The sequence below is a fragment of the Taeniopygia guttata genome, chromosome 15 (assembly GCF_048771995.1).
Source record: "Taeniopygia guttata chromosome 15, bTaeGut7.mat, whole genome shotgun sequence".
Classification (NCBI taxonomy): Eukaryota; Metazoa; Chordata; class Aves; order Passeriformes; family Estrildidae; genus Taeniopygia; species Taeniopygia guttata.
Genome location: NC_133040.1, coordinates 7137415 through 7161100, shown reverse-complemented (window position 1 = coordinate 7161100; position 23686 = coordinate 7137415). Strand labels below are relative to the sequence as shown.

The following is a 23686-nucleotide window of genomic DNA, read 5'->3' as shown; positions in this document are numbered from 1 at the left end:
TGCTTTTTAAAGCCTGGCCCTGGAACAGCAGGGTGTGTTCTTTATTTAGCCGCTGCTGCTTGTTCAACATCCAAGAGTTAAATTACAATTTTTCAGGGGATCCAGCGACCGCTGAATCGACCTCAGCTGGCCGCCGGCACACACGGACACGGAGAGGCGACGGATTTGCCCGTAACAAAGATGGCGGCGCGCAGACTGTCCCGCCAACACCCAGCATGTCTGCCCACACTCAAGATGGCCACCAAGGCGTCACCGCCGCATTAGCTCTTCCGCAGCCCAGCTTTTCCCTACGGGCGGCGCGCGGCGCGGCCTCACCGGAAGCGGCGGCGCTCCGGCCGGCGCGGCGCGGCTCGGTGGCGGGCGGCGGAAGGGCCGCCCCGCGCGGCGCGCCGGCCAATGGGCGCGCGGGCCCGCCCCGGCCGCTCCAGCTGGAGGGGCGATGTCTGTTGACAGCAGCCGCCCGGGCCGCGGCGCTGCGGTGAGGGGCCGGGACGGGCCGGGCAGCGGGGCCGCCGCTCCCCCGGCCCCGCAGGGGAGGGCAGCGGACGGACGGAGGCTCCCCGCTGGCTCCCCGGCTCGGTCCCCTCGGGCGGGAGCGGCGCTGCGGGGTGGGGGCGCGGGGAAGGGGCCGGGCTGGTTGCGGGGGGCCGAGGCGCAGGGACGGAGGGAGGGTTTGCGGCGCCGCACAAAAGGGAGCGGCGGGGAGGGATGCCGGGCAGCGCTGTGCCGGCCCGGGTGCCGTGTGGTGATGGGGTTTGCGCTCGCTTTGTTTGTTTGTGTCAGATGTGAATCCGAATGGAGCGGTCGGAAGGAGGCGAGCAGAGCCAGCAGCAGCCGCAGCCCTGGGGGAAGCTGATCCGGCTGGGTGCCGGTGAGGCGGAGCCGCACGTCCTGCTGCTGAAAAGGGAATGGACCATCGGGCGCAAGAAAGGTGGGACGGGGACGCGCTGCGCTGGCCTGGGCCGGTGCTCGGGGGACAGCGGCCATCCCCCTGCTGGCCTGTACAGCTTGGAAGCGGACTGAAACTGGTTGGGTTTGACTGAAACTGGTTGGGTTTGGTGCTTCCAGCTGTTGGAGGTGCTTGCCAGCCCCCCCGCCCCTTATTCCCAATTTACCTCTTAGCTGTGTGAATATGTAGTTTTATGCTGACCTTTTGTTTTCAGTAACTTGTGGAACGTTTTAAAGTCAGTGTCCCTTTTAGGTAGTCTGTGGCAGTTTGTATAAGGAAACCCGGTTGTTGATTCAGAAGTTTCTGTGTTTCAGTCTTGTTTGTGTTCTAGTTTCATTTCTGTGGTTAAAATAAATTGGAAATGCAATGCAAAATGCTTCGGTTTCACAGAGAAGAAAACACCCACATAAAAGCCCTTAATTCTTCTGACCATATAAAGACTGCCAACAAGTACTGAAAGTTCTCTGAGAGTCGATTTGAAAGCTTTATTCCCAGAGTCTAGGACTTGTACTACTTGCCTTTATTTTAAAGGATTTCATGCTCACTGTATTTGAAACAAAGACTGAAGTTTTTAAACTTCCTTTTATGCTGCCTTGACAGTGCTGATTTTCTTTTTCCTGTTTGTCAGTTCAAGCTCTTTGGCTGATCAGTCACTTCCTGTAAATATCTGTGAGCAAACACCAGATGCTATAGCTCTATGACAAAGGCAGACATTGTCTTGCAGGAAAAATGTTTTGCAAGTTTACAGTTGGTGGTATCTATTGAGATTGCTTATCACTTATCTGTGGGTAAATTCTTCAAGCTGATGTCTGTTTGGGGGTTGTCTGGCAGAAAAAAAAAAGGTGAAATCTTTCTTGTTCAGTTGCTTTCATAGCTGTTTGCTAATGGATTAGTTGAATGGATGGTTAGTAGAATACCAAATAGTGATTTATGAGCAATATGAGGTAGTGCCTGCTGCTTTCCTGCTGGATCTGTTGTTGAGATCAGTTCACCCACAGTGTGAATAGGTGGAGGGGAATCGTGATTGTTAGTTATAACTTTGGTGTAAGCTAGTGCTTTGAGTCCTTTGTGAGAGATCAGTGGAGAACCTTGCGTGTTGCTTTGAATATTCAATGTTAAAGTGAGGTAAAAAGACAAGATTTTCTCAGAGCCCTTGAGTTGTAGGTAGGAAGGTTTTTATTACATTGTCATGACACTTCTCCTGTGTATCCCTAAATCTTAGTCCTGGACTTGTAATTCTCTTCAGCGTTATTAACATAATAATGTCAACAGAGATGAGGAAAACTTTCCTGTTAAAAAAACAACAAAAGACTGTAAGATAGAACAGTGATAATAATTTTTACATATTTTTCTTTAACAGTTATTGGTTCCTACCACTTCCCCCCAATACACCAGAATAAAACAGAAGTTAAATTCAATGAAACAGCATTACAATGATGTGGAAAAAGAGCTGAGTGCTGTGGCATGTGCCTTTAGGAGTTAAATTGAGCACTTCAGATATGTGTGGGTATTTCTGTAACACTCTAGAAAAGAGTTATTGTGATTTGATTTCCATCTTTGAGGGCTAGGATTGGGGGGAAAAGGGAATTGAAACATCTTCACACGGTTGAAATGGTTATATCAGCACATGGGGCTATCTCACCACTTGTATTTATGTGTCTCACACTGGGCTGTGTTGCTGCCTGTGTGACAGCAGAAGTTTGAACTATTGCAGATGTACATGAGTCAGTTTATGTTGCATTTATAGCCATGTAGAATGCTGATCTGACTGTGTAATGTGTATTTTTAAGCTTGCTGGAAAATCTTTCTTTTTAAGGCTGTGACTTATCTTTCCCTGGCAACAAGCTGGTGTCTGGAGATCACTGTAAAATCGTAGTGGATGAAGAGTCTGGTCAAGTGTCATTGGAAGATACAAGGTTGGTTTCTCAGAATGTTTTTGGAGGTACTATTGTCAAAAGCTCAGCAGGTATTTAATACTAACCCCGAGCTACCATAATAGCATATTTAATTGCCTTCTGGGTTGAAACAGGGATTCGACATGATATCATTCAAAACCTCAAATGTGAAACTTTCCTCTTTATCTTTGTATATCATGGGCACATTCTGCTGACCTGCCAAAGTGCCCCTGATGGCAGCTCTGCCCCTGCTTTGTTGTCATCTGCAAATGTCATTAGGTGAATTCCCTCTCCTCTTCAGGTTGTAATTAAAGATAGGTCCAGGATATCCAGGATAGATTCCTGCAGGGTTTACACTCCCAGAAGCTGTGGGACAGAATGCTAAATTTTTGGGAAAAAAAGGATCAGCTGAGATGTCTGGGAAAGGTTTATAGTTGTCATTCTCCAGTATAACCCTAAATTTCAGGATGTTCCAAACAACAAACCAAGCCATGTTTGCCTGTCATGGCAGTCTCAGAGTGTAGCTGTAAATGTCACTTGAGAAACTGTCCCTGGCAGAATTGGTTTAAACCAATGTTATGACAGAACAAGCTAAATAAATTGTGCATGATGCAGAAACATTCCTGCCTATTTTTTTTTCCTTACCACCCCCTGAGGCAGAAGGTGCAGCCAGCAGAAAACCAGGAAAGCCAAATTAAAGTTAATTTTGTGAATGGTATATTCATGAAAAGGTGAGGCTTGTTACAAGGTAGTGTAGCAAAAGGCAGCACCCATGGAGCTTTGCCAGGGAGCTGCTTGTGCCTGTTACACTTCTGTGTATCTAACAAAGAGTAAATCCCTGGAGTGCTCTCCCTGTTGTGAGTTGAAGTGTAGCTGCCAGTTGCTGAATCGAGAAACCAAACAGGTTTGATATGACTGCCTGCAGAAAACTCTTCTGGTTCTTCTGGGTCTTCCAATGTTTGTGCCAAATAGCAGATGAGTCCCAAAAAATCAAGCTGAAAGAAGATGGTTCTTGAATGTTTGAGTTGGCAGTAAAGATGCCCAGAGTCACAGAAAAATACTGCAAGGTCAGCTTTTTCTTCTGTGAGTGGAAAATAATTTGGAAACATTGCTGTGGTCAAGCTCACATTTCTCTGGATAAGAGGAATGCATTGAAGGAGGCAGTGAGTGTGGGACAGTCAAACTGAGTGGACTTTGTTTCTCTGTTGTGTTTAATCCAAAGAACATAATCAAATATATGTAGACAGCCAACATTTTGTCTTCTGATGGCATAATGAGTTCTTGAATATACTTTGAAAGAATTGCCCAAAATTTGCAGGTGAAAGAAAATGTGTAGAGCATTCAAAATCATTGAGTAAATAAAAGTTTGGAAGTAGCAAAAGCCAAGAGTTAGCAAATAGTAAAATCAAATACTCAGACTCGCCCTCTTTTGGGATATGTTTCTGCTTTATTTTCCAAACCATGCACTAGTTGCTTTATACTGCTTGAAAGAAAACAAATTGTACAAGCTGACCTAATACAGTGGAGGCAGCAGTTGGATTTCTCCCAGTAAAAGCAGCTGTAAGATTCTCCATTTTGAAAAAGGAATTTTAAAGGCAACTAGTGTCATTTCTTGTTATTTTCTAGGATTTTTTCCTTTTAAGATTCTAAGTAGTAGGTGATGTTTCTGATCAGTAAACTATTTAGTCTAGGCTGGTACTCATGACAGGCAAGCAGATACTCAATTTCTATGGGTAAATTGGAGGTTGGTGCTGGTGTCCCTTCTGCTACTGAATTGTCCTCACCCTCCAGTCAAAACTATGTCTATGAACATTGAAAGTGTGGAGAATTACAGTACAGAAAGGATTCTGTACCTTAACAGAATTCAAAACTCATTTCAGTTACAGTGTGTTCAGGATTATATGCACTTTAATATCAGATAATTGTTAACCCACAAGCTCTAACATAAACTACATTGTTTTCCTGGATGGGTGCAAATAAATATTATAAATTATTAGACTGGCTTTTTTCTTGGAAGGGTATGAAAGTTTCATACGATACATAAATCATTCATCTACTTCAAAAGTAACCCTGTTCTGAGTGAAGCTGTTCATATCTATTCTGCACAGCAGATGGGATTGGGAAGTAAACAGAATTTATGGTTCATTAATGAAACTGTAGAGTCATCCACCACATGCTAATTGAGTCAAGGCCTGATTTTTTTCTTTTGCTGTTTAAAAAAGTGACATTGGAACCTTTTGTGACATAGTTTCACAACACAGTTTATATCTCGTAGTACTGTTTTTCTTCTCCCCCTGAAAAATGGTACAGCCCCAGTTGGCATAAATTCAATATCGAGTCCTAATGAATGGCCTTCATATTTGAGATTCTCATTGTACTTTGTACTTATTTTATGGGGAGTTTAATTTGAAACACCAGAGGAATGTACAAGTGTCATAATTTATCATGTGTGTCTGGTTAAAAAATACCCACAACATTAATCTGGAATGTCACCATATCTGTTAAAAGCCTCATGCTAAAGCCTGGATTGGAAGTGAAAGACTGATAAAATTATCTGGGATAGTTGAATAATTTTTTCCCTTTGGTTGTTGGCTGAGAGATAAATACAACTGCTTTCATTTACTAATGCATTGAAGAAAAGCTTATGATTTTCTGTGTTAAGTGATATCCATTTATTCCTATTTCATTTGAATCCATGTGTGCCAAATAATTCATTAGTCTGCTCTCATTGAAGTCTATGTAACTACAGAACTGAAAAGATTTGGCTGTCTGTGGTCAATTTGATGAGTAGGATCTTGCATAGTTATTTCTGCATCTTGCTTTGTGTAACCAAGCCTGAGTGGTTACTAGATGTGTGATATTTTGGGGTTTTTCCTTTTCCCAAAGATACCTTGTGTTACTATGCCCCAGAATAATCTTGGAACTTGGCAGCCATGACAGTCATATTCATAAAATACATTATTGAATGTTTTCTCCCCTATATTTAATGAAATGTTTGGGCTAGGAATTGCCTGTAGAAGCTAAAATTCAGTAAAAGACAAGTCTTTAGCTGATTTATTACAAAATAAGTTCCAGAACACTTGAGGCAGGTGGGAGATGCCTTCTGGAAAACTGAGGAGGTCAAATTTGATGTTTCCTAGTTTTGTTAAAGGACCTCTGACAGGTTTCAGAGGTTGGTGTAAACTTTACTATTTATTTGGCAATTGAAGGAAATACAAATTTTGCTTCACTTAATATTTTTAAATGTTATCACTGCCATCAGTGTGTGGTTAAAAATCAGTGTTGTTTTTAACAGACTGACTAAAATTCTGTTTTCCTTTTAATTGCTAAACTTTGGCAATCACTTAGTGGTTTCTCTGTTTTGCTAGTTTTTTAGTGCTTATGTCTTTCAGCCTAGTCAACATGTGCATGCCTGAGGGGAAAAGGACAAGCTATGAGTAGTTTTCTTGCTCATAGGAGAAGCTTGAAGTTTCATCAGTGTGACCCAATTTTTTTTTTTTCATTTCTTGAAATTTTAGAGTAGCATTTCTATTTTTTTGGCATCTCATTTATGTTGGATTAGTTGATTCAGCCACATAGACTGTGGAAGCAGCTGCAGCAGCAAGACTAAGAACTTATACCTTGATCACGACTTGCTGTGGTGCTTCCAAAGGGCTCGATTTTCCTTTTGAACTTTGAATTGATACTTTTATATTAGAAAAGAGAAGGGGGAAGGTGCTTATTTCCAAAAAACCCCCCAGCAGCGAGGAACAGTGATGCCCTGGGCACGGGCCGTGCCTCCAGGAGGTGGCAGCACAGCTTTGCTGTTATTTCTTGCAGCTGCTGTGCGGACAGGGAAAAGCAGAAAAAGCAGATATTTTCTGTTCATTCGTATTTGGTATCAGTTGCTGAGATTTGGAGTGAAATTCAGGAGTCTGAAATTCGAGAGAGCTACAGCCCTGCAGGATGCTTACTGCACGTGAGCTGGAAGTATTCAGTACTTCAATAACTTGACTTGGTTATACAACATTAATGGCTTATGTATACAACATTGCCTGTAGTTAAGAGGATAAAGAAATTAATCAGCAATGCTCTGCATTTTCATTTTCCCTACTTTAATTTCTTCTACAAGTATTGCATTTTTTATCAATATAAAAATAATTCACTCAAATTCATCTTTCATTATGTATCACTTTTTTCCACTTGTTAACTTCTCACTTTCAAGTTGCAAGCAGTCAAAATAACCTCACAATTTTAGGTTTTTTTCCTTTTTGAAGGAGGAGGGGGGGAAAAAGATTAACACTGCATGGCATCCCTGACTGTACAGAATTTCATATGTCACAGAACCTCTTATGAAATTTCCAGTATTAAAAGGAAAACACAGCTTTAAGCTTTTTGACTAGAACTCTCATTATCCTTTCAGTTTTATACATAAAGGGTGGAGACTATTGTACAGAAACAATCATATAATTATTTGGAGACATTGGCCAACTATCAGGGGTCTTTTGTCTGTCAACTGCCATCTCTTTACCAGTAGCTGCAAATGAGCTTTGAAGTTCCAGTAGCTCTGCATTTCTGTCTTTGGAGAAATGTTTTGTTTCTAGACTTCCTTTTCTTTTTTTTTAATATTTTTTAGTCTACTTATGTTTTTAGGGGGCAGCCAATAGTTTTTCTTCTTTAAATGTATCTTGTGCTTTCCCTTCCTTTTCCCATGTAATTATGAAAATATTTATGCTAAGTTATCTTTTCTTTCTCTTTACAGTACTAATGGAACAATAATTAATAAACTGAAAGTGGTTAAGAAGCAGACATGCCCATTACAGACTGGGGATGTGATCTATGTTGTTTACAGAAAAAATGAGCCAGAGAACAGTAAGTGAATAATACTTTTTAAATGGCATGCTTAGTCATTTTCTTTTGAGTCATGAGGGAAAAGAAATATCAGTATAATAAAATTGAATAGTTCTGCTTTAAAGGGAAATGTGTTTAAAAACAAGTCTCTAGAGAAGAGGTCATGGATGTACCAGTTTTTACAGAGATAAATCTGAGCAACTGTCTGAAATTTAAATGTCCCTAGAAGTAATTTTGGTAGAACTAATGCATGGAATGGTAAGTAATGAGGTTCTAATCACATGTCCAGTGCTTCTTTTAGAAGTCAAATTGCTGGGGTAGTTAGTGATACTTTATATATCCCAGGGAAGCAGTTTTTAGCGCCAGTAGGAAAGGCTGCAAAAGCTTTTTGTTTTGTGTGTATGTTTTTTTTGTGTGTGTAAGTTAGGGTTTTTTTTGTTTTAAAGAGGGAAGAAAAATCAGGGGGAGATGGGGAAAGCCCTACAGTGAAAGTAGAATTGGTAAACCTGGAACAATGCTGTATTTACAATTTTTGTACAGTAATAAACATATAAACTGTTAATTTAAAAATTCTAGATACATACTCACAGTGTAAATATTTCCTTTATTAAATTACTGTTAATTTATATACAGACAAATTTATGCTGTCTGGTGTAAATGTTACATGAAGCAGTGATAAGCTGTAGTTTTCTGTCTGTGGAGTTTATCTCACAAATCCTTTCTAAGTTGGCACTATTGCAGTAGATGCTACTTAGATGAATCACTTGGATGAATTTTCCAGGCAATGAACTGAATCACTGATTTCCGTTTGGGTTAATAAGTAGTTAAATTACCAAGCCTCCAGTTTTGCTTTTTCAGCTTTTCCGTCTTGAAACACAGAGAAAAATTTGGATAGGGCATTCCTGTTTGGCCATTCTAAGTCCTACTGAAGGAGACAATATTTTGACTTCTGATCAAAAAAAGGATTGCTGCAAACTAAGGCAGTCCTATTTACTTGTAGGTGGTTGGAGGTGACAAAAAGGTAGCAAGGTAGAGGAGTTTTTGGAACAATATTAAGTTCAAGTAAGATTGAAAAGAAGAGGATATTATCCAGTTGGTTTTATTAATAGATTCTAAATTAGTTTCTGGCTCAAACTAATGGCATGTCCCAATCTGTATTTTGAGAGTTCATGTAGTTCACAAAGAAATGAAATAATATTGATTGAAGAGGTTGAGAAGTGAGCTCAGAAATAATAAGCTTCTTCGAAGAACTTTGATTCAAGTGTCGGTAAAAATACAGTCTGTTCTGACAGAGCAGATTTTAGGTTTAAGAAATGATTAAGCCTCTGGTTCCATGGCTGGCACAAGTTAAACGTCACACAAAAGCTGCTCTGCCTGGTTTCCTGGGAAGAAAAGATCTTGCTGCGCTGCTCCTAATTGCCTCCTAAGTAGGAGTATTAACATGGTACTATTGAGGTGACCCCTCATTTGCCTCTTCCATTGTCAGACACTTTAGGGATGCAGCCACTTGTGAATAGAAATTATGTGGGATTAAGTTTAGTGATTTTTTGTTTAAAAAGCATGATTAATATTTTTAATTCTCTTTCAGATGTTGCTTATCTTTATCAATCCTTAAACACAAAACATGATGCAACTCAAGAAGCAGTAGGTAAGGAAGTAATTCGAGATCCATGAAGAGGAGCTAAGCTCCAATGACTAATGTAGCCCTCTTGAGAGAGTTTGATTCCTTGGAATTTTGAAGCCATGATGTGGTGACTGTGACACAGATATTTTTCTTTCCTTTCCCTCCTTCCAACTGTAGAAGTTAATGTAGAAAACCAATGCCATGTGACCAAAGATACCTCAAGTACAGGAAGAAGTAATGATGAGACTCAAATTACCTCATCACTGTCAACTACTCAGTCTTGCTATGAGGAACCACAGCCATCTACTTCTACGTCAAACCTCTTTAATGCTTCTGCTACCTCTCCACTTGAGTCTGCATCTGTTCAGCAGGATAATCCATCTACATCTGGTGAGACTTGGGTCAAGTATTTAAAGTTAGATCACACAGTTATACAATATGCTGAGTTGTAGAGGACCCATCAGGATCACTGAGTCCCGCTCATCAACTGTTACTCCAGTTTTTAATTTAAACAGATTGATCTCTTGCCCCTATCTCAGTCTAGAATTTGCTTTGTAAAGTTCTAGTGAAAATACCAGGTGGATATATGCGGTTTAACGTTCTCTCTGTGGGCAGGCAGGGTAAATCCTGATGGATGAGTGGGAAGGAATCGTGAGAATTCCTGTATGTATTTGTCAGCAGTTCACTGGGCCCTCATTGGCTCCTATGGAAACAAAGCTTTCCCTTTGCTGTGATCCCAACCTGTTACGTGTGATCAGTATTGCATAACTTTGGCCTGGCATCTTTGTCAGGAAGACCTGGTGTGGATAATAGTCTTAAGAATAAATACTCCCCAATTGAAAGAGGAATGGGGATTTTAAGTAGGGTTACACAACTAATAGGTTTTTTCCCCCAGGTTTTCCAATTAGATTGGTTCAGAGTGTGTTTAGTATGTTATGCAGTCTTTGCTTTTCTGCTCGGCTTTTTCCTATTCAGACGTTTGGATTGATGCGTGTGCCATGTCAGGGTTTGAGTACCTTTTGTTTTCACATATCCCATAGCTGTGTGCAGCCATGTTCATGTTTCTGTTTTTATTTTATAGGATCACAGTCCTCAGTTGTCACTCCTGTGCCTGCATTCCCCATCTTAGAATCTATGTGTCTAAGAGCACTGCACGACAAGCATGAAAAGGTGGATGTGAATGCTGAAACTTCTGCAATTGCTTCAGAAATCACTGACAAAGAAAATGCAGAATCAGATTCTCAAAGAACAGGGGAGGAGCAGAGTTTGGAACCTGCTAAGAAGAAATTAAAAGGAGGCTAGTATACTATAGTATTCTGCAACTTAACCCTCACCCCTGTCTCTCCAAATTGAATTACAACAGCTGTCATCAGTCCTTCAGCTTTTGTCTCACTTACTTGATTTCTGGTCCCATGAATATAATGTCTTCAGTAGTAGAAGCTGTAGTGTGTAAAGCAAGAGTCTCTTTTGGGACTGTGAACAGTGAATCGGTGCCTATCTTTCAGGGATTTTTTTAATACTCGAATAAAAATAAGTTAAAAAACGCTTTAAAAACTATCTCCTCCTGTCTTTGTAGATGAAGATACCTGTCCAAATCTTTCACCAGCAGCTTCAAGTGAATGTATAATTAAAATTGGCTCTGAAGATGCAAAAGCATCAAATGTGAAACCAGATAAGATGGAAGAGACGTTAACTTGCATTATCTGCCAAGAACTGCTGCATGACTGTGTAAGGTATGTAAGAGTGACAAAAGCTTTAATCATGTGGTAATAATGCAAGAAATCCAGTGACAACTATTTGAGGAGGTCAGGATAATGAGCATTTTCACAAGCCCTCTTGATTTTCCTTTTCCTACCCTATGTAGATAGTCAAATCAATGCTAAATAGTTTTTTCATGGTTATGGGTGTATCTGAAAAAAATGAAAGATTTGTATTTTGACTCCTTTTCTTTGTTTTCCAGCTTGCAGCCTTGTATGCATACTTTTTGTGCTGCCTGCTACTCAGGATGGATGGAAAGATCTTCTTTATGTCCAACTTGTCGTTGTCCAGTGGAACGTATTTGTAAAAATCACATATTGAACAACTTGGTTGAAGCTTATCTGATTCAGCATCCAGGCAAGTTGAACAGTGTCTGTGGAAGAATCCAATGGATTTCACACATGAGCTGCATAACTGATGTCAGGACATACTCTTATCTATAAAATACCTGAGTGGGTTTTTACCCTGCTGTTTTCTCTGGCATGGCTTGTCAGAAAACAAGTGCATTTAACATCGCATAATAAACTGTGGAAGGTGATGTAATAATGTGAGTTTGCTAAGAATGCTTTATTTTAATTTGTTACTTAATTGTGAGAAGGATGCTTTTGAAAAATATATTTGAATGTAGATTTCATTAAGTTTGATCATGAATTCTTGAAAACAAAATTTAAGTTGCCTGATACTGGACCTTCTTAACAGAGAGGGGAGTTTAACAAAGATGATCTACAACTCTCTCATCCAAAAGCAACTCTTATGGAAATGAAAACACAATAATGGTAACTGTATTAAGAAAATAGAGTGCAGATTAGGGATGTGAGGTATTATTTTTCTCTTGAAATTTGAATTTTGTTCTCATGCCAGATAAATGTCGCAGTGAAGATGATGTTCGGAGCATGGATGCCAGAAACAAAATCACTCAAGACATGTTGCAGCCTAAGGTGCGGAGATCTTTTTCAGATGAGGAGGGAAGTTCTGAAGATTTACTGGAATTGTCTGATGTAGATAGTGAATCCTCAGATATCAGGTATGTCTGTTTTTAAGTTGGGTGCTGAATTAGATGTGCCTGTGTTTGAATGCACAGACCCACAAACTGAGTTAGTTTCACAAATGCTCTTATTCCTGATAGTGTTTCTGTGAGTATTGCCAGAATCTGTTTGCAGATTAAGTTCACTCTTGACAGTAATTAACCTTGTAGTTTTGCTAGCCATGCTTTTGAACCTTGAGCAATCAGCAGAAACTAGAACTTTCTAGAAATCCAGCAAGATTCAGTTTGTAACCAACAGTTCTATGTTGAATTGTGCAAAAGGAAAAAAAGACAGGTTTCTGGCTTTATCAGGAGATAAAGCAGTCCATGATCTTTGAATGGGTTTGCAATGATTGTGCTTTCTTATGTGTCTGTAATGCTGCTCTCACTTGGTATATGGTACCAAAGTGGCTGATGCTTAACTCTAGGAATTCCCAAGTACCAAAATACCTCCTCTTTATTTTCAATAGCAAACACTTTTTGCTCCATGTCTACATTGGAGCAGAAGAATTCTTGTAGATAATTCTTGTATAGGAACAGAAGAATTCTTGTAGATAACTATTCCAGCTTTGTTCTGCTCTCTTGGTCACATTGCTCTTTTTTTCCTTTTTCCTTTTGTTTAAAACTTCTTGAGGAATACTACAAAACTCATCTGTCACAACTACAGCAGAGCTAGGAACTGAGTTTACATAAACGTTCATCTGTTACTGAATGAGGAAATCCTAAATTTAAACTAAGAGAATCTGAGCAACCTTGTCTAGCGTAGTGATGTAAGTTCTGTTTGCATTTGTTTGGTATAATTTCATATTGTTCTTTCAGTCAACCATATATAGTATGCAGACAGTGCCCAGGGTACCGAAGACACTCTGTTCCAACTGTGCCTGGCACAGGCCAGGAGACAGAGGCAGGAGGAGTGCAGGCTCTGGGAGATGCTCCATCAACCTCTGCCAACTTCCCTGCAGGTCAGTGTCACATTGCCCCAGCAGTGCAGCACTAAAATAGGGCAACTCAGACACTTGGGGCAGAGTTACAGAATGGGTGGAGTTGGAAAGGAGCATTGAAGATCATCTCTAACTCCCCTGAGCTAAGCAATGAGCTGTGCTACAACAATGATCTAAATTAGATCTAAGCAAACTCCCTCTCACAGGACTGTGAGAGTAATGTCCACACCAATGTCTCTGCAAACACAGTATTTGGCTGTAATTGTCCAAAATGGGTTGCTGATGGATGATGAGATGGTTGAAAAGTTCTTAAACTTTTCTGCATACTGAAATATTTTACACACCTGTGCAGTTTAGAAGTCTGAATGCTGTTTTTTTTTGCTGTTTCATAGAGTCTTTGTAAAAAGGTTGCTTGTTACTTTGAGATTTTTATATTGTTCACAAAGATTCCCCATCCAGATTGCAGTTGAGTAAATTGTTGAATCTTTTTTTCTTTCTTTTTTAACTCGTCCAGCTGTTCAGGAGTACGTGTGTCCTGCTCAAGGAAGTCATGTAATATGCACGTGCTGCTTTCAGCCAATGCCTGACCGAAGAGCAGAGCGTGAACAGAATCCTCATGTTGCTCCTCAGCAGTGTGTGTACACTTTTTATTTTATTTTCTACAGAACTCTCTCCTTATTTATTATTAAACTTAAATTTACTTGAAGACTGGTTTTTGTATGAATCTTCTTTATTTGGACGCTTGTAATGGCAGCATGAAAGAATATTCCTTTATATAATTTATTAGTCCTTAAAGAATATATTTTAAGTTAGGAAGTTGTACCTTTTTCAAACCAAGTTTTTTAGGGCTCTGTTACTGATTTATGAGAATAGTTGAGTTTTGTTGTGTTCATATCCTTACAGGGGTTTTCTTTATTTTACAGGCACAGTTTGTCTGCAGCCCTTCTGCCACTTGTACTGGGGCTGCACTCGTGTGGCATGTTTTGGCTGCTTGGCACCATTCTGTGGTATTGTGGAGTCATTTTTTGCTTATCAGTCTGTTTAATTTGCAATAATGTCTGCCTGTCTTGAACTTTAAGTAATTTAAGAGACATAGATTAGTTTGTAGCACAGTCATGCAAAAAGAAGCCAGGCCTGTGTGCTCACATCACAAACACAAAAAATTGAGTAGCATGTGTCTTAACTTTGAGAGGATTTAACTTTGTATCTTCATACAATATTGGGGTTAGAAATGACACTTGCTGAGCACAATTCTTTCCAATATAAAAAACCATGGTGTAGTTCTGTCTAGTAAGAGAATCATACAAACCAGTGCAAAAGCACAGAACATCTGATGGTAACAGATCAGAAAATAACCTTGCCCTCTTAAACATGCAGGCTTCTGAAACTCGGGGTTTTTTGACATTTAAAAAAGTAAATTAGGACAGTTGGAATGGTTTGGCTGCAGTTTGGAGCTAATGGAATATGTTTGACTAGCACTGGTAATTTGTGGAGCTTGGTAGTGTTTGTGGATTGAAACTGAAATTTTAAAATCTCAGTATCTTGTCTTTGCCACTAGAAGTTATAAATCACATGCATTAGCAAATGTTGAAGGCAGTCATGTACTTGGTGCTCACATGAGCCTGTGCATGTTATTTCAGGAAACAGAAGAACCTTCAGAAAATGTGTGAGGGCCACAGGGTTTGGGCAAGAAATAGTAACTTTTCTTCTTCTTCTTCTGATTAGAAATAAATCTTGGTGATAAGTGTTTAGATGGAGTTCTGAATAACAACCACTATGAATCAGATATCCTAAAGGTATGTTTAAAAATCATTTTGTGTGATAATAACAAATATACAAAGTTTAAGATGTACTCACTGATGAAATGGAAGCGATGTGCTGCCTAACAGTTACAGTGGCAGCAGCATTGTGTCACGTGCAGAACCTGACTCTAAAAGGCTGATTAAATGAGTTCCAAATGATCATCCAAAATACTATTTAAGAGAAAAACAATTCTGTAAAAACATGCCAGGAAAGCAACACTTGATAAATATTTTGTCCCAGACAAGTTAAATTTCGCGCTAACTTGTATGGAAAATATTTTGCCCATACTATAACAGGGTTGCCTAAATTAGGTAAACTGGGTGTAATCTTCATTTGAGGTAAATGAGAATGTGACTGGAATGAATCTATTTGCAAACTTTTGGCAAAAGTGGAGATCTGAAAAAAAGATGCTTAGTGGAAGGTTTTATTTGTGGTCTGAATGTATCATGCTAATTAAGTTACAGGTATTTAAGTTTTACTTGTCATCAGCATAAACTCATTCTGAAAACATAGTTACTGGTAGATTTGGAAATATTTGTGAATAAATGGCTTGCTTACTCTTTAAGATTGGAGAATTTTCTAGATTAAACACTTAAATTGCTCTTTTCAGGATTACCTGGCATCCAGGGGTCTGACGTGGAAAAATCTGTTAAATGAAAGTCTCTTAGCTCTTCAAAGAGGAGTTTTTATGTTGTCAGGTATGTGTTGTGTTCAGTTTGTATGTGCATGATTCCTTGTCTGGATGTAACCCAGCAATGTTATCAAGAAGTTTGGAGTTCTGTGTACAGAACCAGTGCAGTCCTGGCTCTTTAGTTAAACCTGATTTATTAAGCCTTACATTTTTACAAACTGTTTTTCTCCCCAGATTACAGAATTACTGGGAACACAGTGCTTTGCTACTGTTGTGGCCTTCGCAGCTTTCGAGAGCTTGCCTACCAGTACAGGCAGAATATTCCTGTTGCTGAATTGCCAGGTGGGGACTGTTTTGCACAATAAGGAGGGGGAAAGTAATTTAAAGAGTTAACATGAATTTTGTATTTGTATCAGTGTTCTTTTGGCACTTTCATGTAGCCCAGTGCAAATCTTGTTGCAGAGCTAATGTCTTAGCTCCTTGCTTTACTTGTCAGCTGCTAAGCTTGTGTATAGTTATTTTCAGACTCCATAATGGAACCTTTTCTTTCAGTATAATTTCTCATCTGTAGAATAAATATATCTGCAGAGTGAAAAGAGGAACTCAGTAAAATCAGAATATAGTCAACAGGAACCAATTGCTGTAATTAAATATGTTTTCCCATTTCAATACTTAAAATGATACATCTTCTAAAGAATTTAACATTTTACCATCTCTCAACTAGGAACAAGAATGCTTTCATAAACTGATTCTAAATCTTTGCATTTACAATTTTAGTATAAAACAGCATGCAAGCAGCTGTCCCTCCTTCAGACCTAAATTTGTTTGGATCAGAAGCTGTTCCAACAGATTGGTTTTAAATATTACTTTTGTCAACTTAGTTCTTGCTGTTAGCAACATCTTCCTAGTCTTAAGTTGTTGAGAACTCTGCTTGTGCTGCTGTGCATAATTAGCAAAAATTGTGTACCTGGTTTGCCCTTAGCATTGCTTTTCAGTTCAGCTGCTGGACAGCTGAGTTGTAATGTATGTGAAGGTGGGGGAAAGCAGCAAACTCTACCCAAATTAATAATCTTTCTTTTGTATGGAAATGCATCTAGAAAAATGCTGAATGTCTAATCAAGTCCATCTCTATTAAAATAAGTGGTAAAACTAAAGTTGACAGCATTGAGAAGCAAATACTTTCGTCATAAGTCTGCATTAACATTAAAAACTAATTTTTTTGTCCTTCACAGAGTGTTGTGAAACAATACAGTTCTACAGTCATTTCTTGCCAATCATATGTTGTTTCTGATGAGTAACCACCATTAGCAGTGGCTTAATAATCTGGGTCACTTTAATGACTTTGGTAATAAATGCAGCATTTTGTTTGCTCTTCTTGTAGTGACTGTCACGTCACGTCCCGATTGCTACTGGGGACGCAACTGCCGAACTCAGGTCAAAGCACATCACGCCATGTAAGTTGTACACTTTAGAAGGTGGTTTTGCTTTGTGTTTCTTAAAAAAAACAAGCCAAAAACAATCTAAATGCAGCCTTTGAAGTGCCAGAACTTGCAGCATAAAGCAGGATTGGATGAGCATTGGGGAATTTTTTTGTCATTTTTGTTCTTAACACAACTTTGAAATGAGCCCTCTGTGTATATCAAGGGCACTGCCAGCACTTGTAAGTTAATGTAACCCATGGCTGACACTTCTTGAGTCTGTTTTTCCACCCACTGGGGTGGAAGGATTCTTTTAGTGAAGTGCAACTTCCATTGAAGGGATCAATTGGTGGGAATAATTAGCAACAGGAGCAGCTTGGAGCATGTAACATAAGCCACAGCAGGTTCCCAAGGAGTTTCTAGGTCTTACATCTCTGACCCAAGGAATCTGGCATGCCTTAAAAATGAAATACTGAGCCTGAAAAGAGATTAACCCTCTACTTGTCAAGAGTTTTAATACCAGCCTTGGACTCCTGGTATCTGGTGAGAAATGTACTTCCAAAGTAATTCAAGCTTCTTGAATAAAAATATCAAGGCCTCTGATGACCAATGCAGTTTTCTTCTTATAAAAAAGATGCATATGTAGTAAGACAACTATTAAAGACTCAATAAACAAAACAAAAATTTTCTCCCTAAGAACTTAACTGGTTTCTGGGAGGGTTGAAAAATCCTTCTAGTCTTATGAATAATTCTCTAAATTCTCAGTGTAATTTAAGATAGAGGAGCTGTTACCCCTTATTGAGAAGTTGCCTTAATGAATAGAAGATTCTGCAGTATCTTTCTAATGTTGCAATGTACATACCCACTTAGCATAATTCCTTTAATATTTCAGGTACTGTGGGTTGAAAATAACCAGTCTGTGCAGCTCAGGCAAGCAGATCATAAGACAGACTTGTAAAATATTCATCTGCAGTCTCTTACAAATTCAAGAGTTTTACCAAATAGCTTTCAGAAATAATTTTGGATTTAAGTTGCAGATATAATTTGAAGTACCACTGCTATCTGTAACTTCACATTATAGAACTGTTTGTGTTCCCAGAGGACATTTTGGTTTGAAATGTTAGTGTTAATTTGATATCAAAGTACTCACCAGTCATGTTGTGGATAATTTCATCTAGAATAAAAATGACTCATGGGTTTTTTCCTTTTTTTTTCCTAGAACTTTACTGTGCCTGCTACTCTTAGTTCCTAAAATCCATAAAAGCAAACAATCCTGTCATACCACTCCTTTATATCCAGATAATATTTTAATTTTTTAATTGAGATAAATTTTTCTGCTAAGTAGTTAGATTATGTGAGCAAGGTTTTCTGATCCAGTTGAGGGGGAAATTCAGGGTCTCCTTTGCACCATTTCCTCCACAAGTAGTGACACACTCAACACCCCAGCTTCTGTTTCAGTTGTTTGTGAGGGGCCACATGGCCCAAGCAAGAGTAAAACAAGGAGTGAACAGTGAAATTATTTTGAGAAGTGGGAAGAAGTGCTGGGTACTAAATTATGTTACCTGTTTAATCCATGAAGACAGGTTTACCATTCCCATAAAACTTACATAATACAGGTTGAGAGAAACTTTTTCTTTCCAGAAGATTCTGAGCCACTAAGAGAATGTGTTTATGTTGAAATGTAAAATTACCCTGGTTAATTCTAGTTCTTAATGACTTGTGTAATGCTGTCTACTAAAAGTTACTAATATCTTGCAGGGGAAAATTAAATCACCAATTCCTGTTTTAATTGCCTTCTGGGTTTGAAGTATGCAGAAGTATAGAGGAATGCTTTTTAATAACAGGTTTTCTGTGTGCATAATAAAATGAATGAGGGTTAGGCAGGAGAGATGTTGAAAGTCCTGTTACATGTAAAATGACAGTAAAGTATGATCTAAACAGGTTCTGAAAAAGAGGTTTTTAGTGTCTAAATGGTCTGCTTTAGATTATTTAACATTTAAAATACCTTGTGCAAAATGCTGACTTGCTTTTGTTGCCTGACTTCTGAGAACTTTGCTACATTTTAATATTCTTATGTTTTTCTTTATTTTAGGAAATTCAATCACATTTGTGAGCAAACACGATTCAAGAACTGAAAACTTGTAGTCTGTAGAGAGGGAACAAAAGCCTGTTACACCGCTTGTACAGTTTAATGTTTCAGGGGATCTGCTCAGTTCCCCCATAGCAGGGAATCATTCACTTTTCCATCAGGTAACCTGATGTGAAAGTTTTAATTTGTAGAATTTCACAGCTGTACATGAATAAGGTAGATTTTTTTTTCCAAGGTAGTCCAGCAAACATTGCATTCCATGCTCATGACTACAGTGTCCCTGTGTCACTTCAGTGAAGAACACAAACAAATCACACTCACAAAAACCAGCCATATCTTGGGATGACCTAAGAATAAGGAGTGTATTTGCACTACTTGTGAAGAAACTAAGAAAAATCGTTAGACTTAAAAGAGAGAAGTTTTGTAAAAGTATCTGATGGGTATTTCAAGAGCCATTAATATTTAAGAAGGATATTGTCAGTGTATATTTGTAACTGCATTTTGCGGTAGTCTGATATTTTGTTGCTACCCATTGCAATTGGACTAGAAACCACATAAATATTCCTTTTTAAAAAATCCAGCCAATAAACAGCTGTTTCAACTTAAAGCTTCTACCATATGTGCAGTGTTACAGTGGAGCTAATAGTTTCCTTTCTTAGTTTAGACATGTTGATGTTTTTATTCACGTGATACTACAAAAAGAATTGCACAAAAATTTGAAGATCACATTTAAAGTTGGGGTAATACTTGAAGCAGAACAGCCATCTGCTAATATTACTTCTGTAGTGTTTTATATCAGAAGACCAAACAGTGCTTTTGACATAGAGCAGCCAGTAGGACACACTGGTTCATTTTTTTGTATGTCTTTTTTGGTTTGATACCATGTGCTAAATATGTACCTCTGCAGTGCAGCTGTTCTCTAGCATGCATACACTGGTGAAAATGTAGAAAAAGCTATAATTTAAGACAGAATATAGAAACTTTACTGGAAGGAACAATCTTACAGAAAATGAGTGAAATTGGACAAATTGTAGCAATATGGAGGCATTTCTGGTTAGGGATAGGGATCATGAAGGGGCACACTGGTGTCACTGACATAGGAAATGTAGATTTTATTTTCATGCCTTCTGCAGAGCTCATTCAGGAGATGTCCCAAGTGTCATTAAAAATAAAGAAATCCCAACTTTCCCTCTTCCCTACAAATTGATTTGATCATAATCTGGTTGCTAATGTTGACAAACCTCGAATGGGACCAATTTTGTTTTCATCATACCTAGAAGAATGAAGCAGAATGAGAAGAAAGCATACAAAGTTACCTCTGTGGAGACCATGTTGCTTTTAAGTATGCCTTATTTTATGAGCAGGATTTATACTTGGATGTTAAAAAGTGTACACACAGTATCTTGTGATATAATGGAGCACAAATGATGCAGCACATCGTGTCTACTGGTTGGAGTGAATTAAACAACTATTTCCAGTAATGCACATCTTAATATGAATGCTAATTAGAATGATGTCTTTCTGTTTAGATTTTTTATTTTTGAAAATAGCTGTTGCAAGGATGGGTCTGTTGACCATGCCCTTATGCTATTAAAAATACACTTTGGTGTGGACTTCTCTTCCTAATCTCTGGGCATTTTCTCCTGTGAGTAGGATTGAAATTGGATCTGGAATATTACTTGAAACTTCCTTTAACAACAACAGTGTGTTTCTGTCTTTTAGTATAAACAATGTTCTGTTGCTTCTGTATTTGTATTTTATGTTTAGATTTTTTTTAATGGTTATTGTATCTTCTCAGGACAACCATTCCCAGCTGGTTTTGATCTCATTTCATCTCTGGCTGTGCATGTAGCAAATTGAGTGCAGTTGTGGAGATCAAGCCTTTGCACATTATATGCAGAAATGTGCTTTACATTCTCATTCACCACTCCCACACCCCAGATGGGCTTTCAGCACAGCCGTGTTGCTGTGCTGGTGTGCAAGCCTCTTGTTCTGAAGTTGTTTTGTTGGTCAGGAGTAACTTGCACTTACTCAAGTTATGTTTGTGTAGGGGTGTATTGTGTGACCATAAGAAAAAAAAAAGGGGGGGGGAAAAACCCAAACAGCAGAGCTCACATGCTTAACATCTAAAGTACCTGTGCAGTAGATGTTCTTCAAATTCTTTTTCTAGACCCCTCTTCCTTTTCCCTGTCACAGGTAATTAATCTGCCTTTCTATGCATATAGGGTTGCAGTAGTGCAATGGAATGGGTTTTTTTTGTCATTTATATTGTACCAGGAAGAGATCAGAAATTGACTTGCAGATGGGGAGGGTGAATAAATCCTGATCTTTATATGCTCTTAAGTAACTAAGAGTATCTGTCGTGGGTATTACATACTCTACATTAGACCTTTTTAAATGTATGGTTACCAGGTGATAGTTAATGTGATAAATGTATGAACTATGCTTGGTGTAATTGTTTAAATACTTTAAAGGTGCAGCATATTTTTAACCTGTCTAAAGCACATCCCCACCTCCTTTATAAGAGATGTTTGGAAGCTGAGTGTGAAATGTGGTAGAATAGATGTGGAAACTGAGGTGATTATGATAGGATTTGACATAGTTGTGAACAAGGTATATAGTCTCTCTCTTTGAGAAAAGTTCTTTTATAAAGAAGGTGGAGAGTAGTTCTTCCAGTTCTCTTTTGTGGTTTATTTTTCATTTTCCTGAACTAAGAAGTTATTAATTAAAAAAAGAGAAAAAAGCTACTGAAGTTGTCTGTTTTGTTTCTTCTGTGGCATGTACTGTCACCACAGAAATGGATGTATGCAACACTTGCTAATACTCGGTGAAGCTGTTAATTAGATGAATGTTGAGATTTTACAAGCAATTACCATCCATGAACTTGTAGTAACTGAAAATTTCATGAGTTTTTGTCATTCTAAAACTTCTTTAAAAGTGTCTGATGATACTGCAGAGGATCATCAGTATCCCTACAGGATGTATAATAAATCTTAGGAGCAAAAGATTACTAAATAGAAGTAAGAGGGCTTCAAGATGCTAACAAATTAAAAGGCTTGCTACTTTTTAAAAAGTAGTTACTATTTTAGTTTCTTGCAACACCATAAACACCAAAGTGACAAGTATTTTACCACCTGACTTAACAGCAGCCTAGATTAAATTACTGTAATACTGTGTTCATCTTTATTATAATTTAATTTGTATAAATTATAAACTAATTACTGTTAGTGCAATGTTTTCTGAACAGAACTTTAGCCTTGCTGAGTAAATAGGGGGACTTGCCTGCACCCTGTTGTGTCTGAGGTGGAAGACAGCAATGCCAGAGTGGTTAAGCTTCAAGTTGCAGCTTAGCATCCCAGGATTTTTGTGCTGCTGCCATACTTGAAGCTGGATACCCTTTAATGTTGTAGCTAATCTATGTTGCTGTTCTTAAACCAGCTGTCTAGCTAAATTTAAGTGAAACTCAAACTCAGGTTAAATATTGTACAAGTGAAAACACAGTGTTGTTCCATGCACCAGAAAGATGAGCTGATAGCCTTTAAAACTGGTAATTTTGGCTGGCCTTGCACTTGCAGGGGTGGGTTTAAATGTTTTATACTCCATTATGTCAACAAATGGCTTGTAACTAATTTAGTTTGAGGAAGCTGCTGATTTGGGATTTATGCACTATTGAGAGATCAGGTCTGGCACAGCCAAAGCTTTTCCGAGCCCTTTCTCTATAAAGAGTAAAGAAAAACTTTGGTGGGACTGAGGGGAACAAGTGGACATCCATTGGGAGCTCGTAGAGCCCTTGAGTGGCTCAGGTACTTGAACTCTACAGGATAATTTCTGCTTAAACTCTGAAATTGCTTTCCTTGTATTTAACAGGAAAAAGTTGGTATTTGACAGTCCAAGGTTAATCATTAGCTCTTTCATTCAGCAAATAAAATACATGCATTTGGTATCAATTCTTAGTCTTCTGTAGAACTGTGTTGGGCAAATAGCTTAGCCTGCAGCAAGGGCTTAGGGAAATAAGTATATTCAAGTAAAAGGAGTTAGGAATTTAGGAAGTGAATGCTTATTCCAAATTATGCTCTGAAAATCTGGTTTCTTATGGCCCCTTAAAAGTCTGCTGGAAGGGAGCTTTATTTTTTATGGTCTGCCCTCTTAAAATAAGTCAACAGTCACTGAAAGTTAGGGAAAAAAAAAATCTTGATTTTAAGAACATGTGAGGATTTTGCATTTTTTCCATCTATTTTATCTAACATTCTTTCAGCATGATGTTTGGGAGCTGAAATATCACTTATACAATTCCAAGGAATAAGTTCTGAAGAAAACTAATTATACTATTTCCCACAGCAATGCTTAATATGCAAAGATTGCTTCTAAATCTGCTTTCCAGGTCATCCTTCTTTTCTTCACACTTCCATTTTGACTTTCAATGAGGTAATTTCACCCTTAAGCTCATTAGTTTCCATAGGAAATGAATTATAAAAAATGCTAAGTGTGCCATATGAGGTTTAACATCAAAGACATTTCTAGACAGACCATGAATATATGTTGAAGCTGTATTTAGTCTCTGTTGGGTATTCTTTTCAGTGCTGCTGAGTTTCACTTGCTTTCATTAGGTAAGTGTTGGCTTAGGACTTACCTTTTCTTTTCCCTTGCAATTCAAATTAATCTTTAATTGTTTAGAATAAAATCTACTGACTGGACTGTTTAAGTCAAATGTGTTTTGTTAGGAC

At 38.5% G+C, this 23686-nt stretch overlaps 1 protein-coding gene across 4 annotated transcripts; it reads left to right on the top strand.

The window, feature by feature from the left end:
• The first annotated feature begins 320 nt into the window (after positions 1-320).
• Positions 321-21709, top strand: CHFR (checkpoint with forkhead and ring finger domains). 4 transcript variants are annotated; one of them, XM_030286080.4, is made up of 18 exons: positions 321-478; positions 784-931; positions 2766-2865; positions 7586-7695; positions 9263-9322; positions 9476-9688; positions 10380-10595; positions 10875-11031; positions 11259-11413; positions 11918-12080; positions 12900-13042; positions 13536-13655; positions 13945-14028; positions 14747-14817; positions 15435-15522; positions 15690-15797; positions 16837-16909; positions 18966-21709. In XM_030286080.4, exons 2-18 carry the CDS (start codon positions 796-798, stop codon positions 19006-19008), a joined length of 2040 nt encoding a protein of 679 aa, XP_030141940.4. In that variant the 5' UTR covers positions 321-478; positions 784-795; the 3' UTR covers positions 19009-21709. The 4 variants fall into 4 exon arrangements, with proteins under 4 accessions (XP_030141940.4, XP_030141938.4, XP_030141939.4 ...); XM_030286078.4 differs by lacking the exon at positions 18966-21709 and adding an exon at positions 17766-18959; XM_030286079.4 differs by lacking the exon at positions 18966-21709 and adding an exon at positions 17766-18959 and having other exon boundaries at positions 477-608.
• Positions 21710-23686: the final 1977 nt, after the last annotated feature.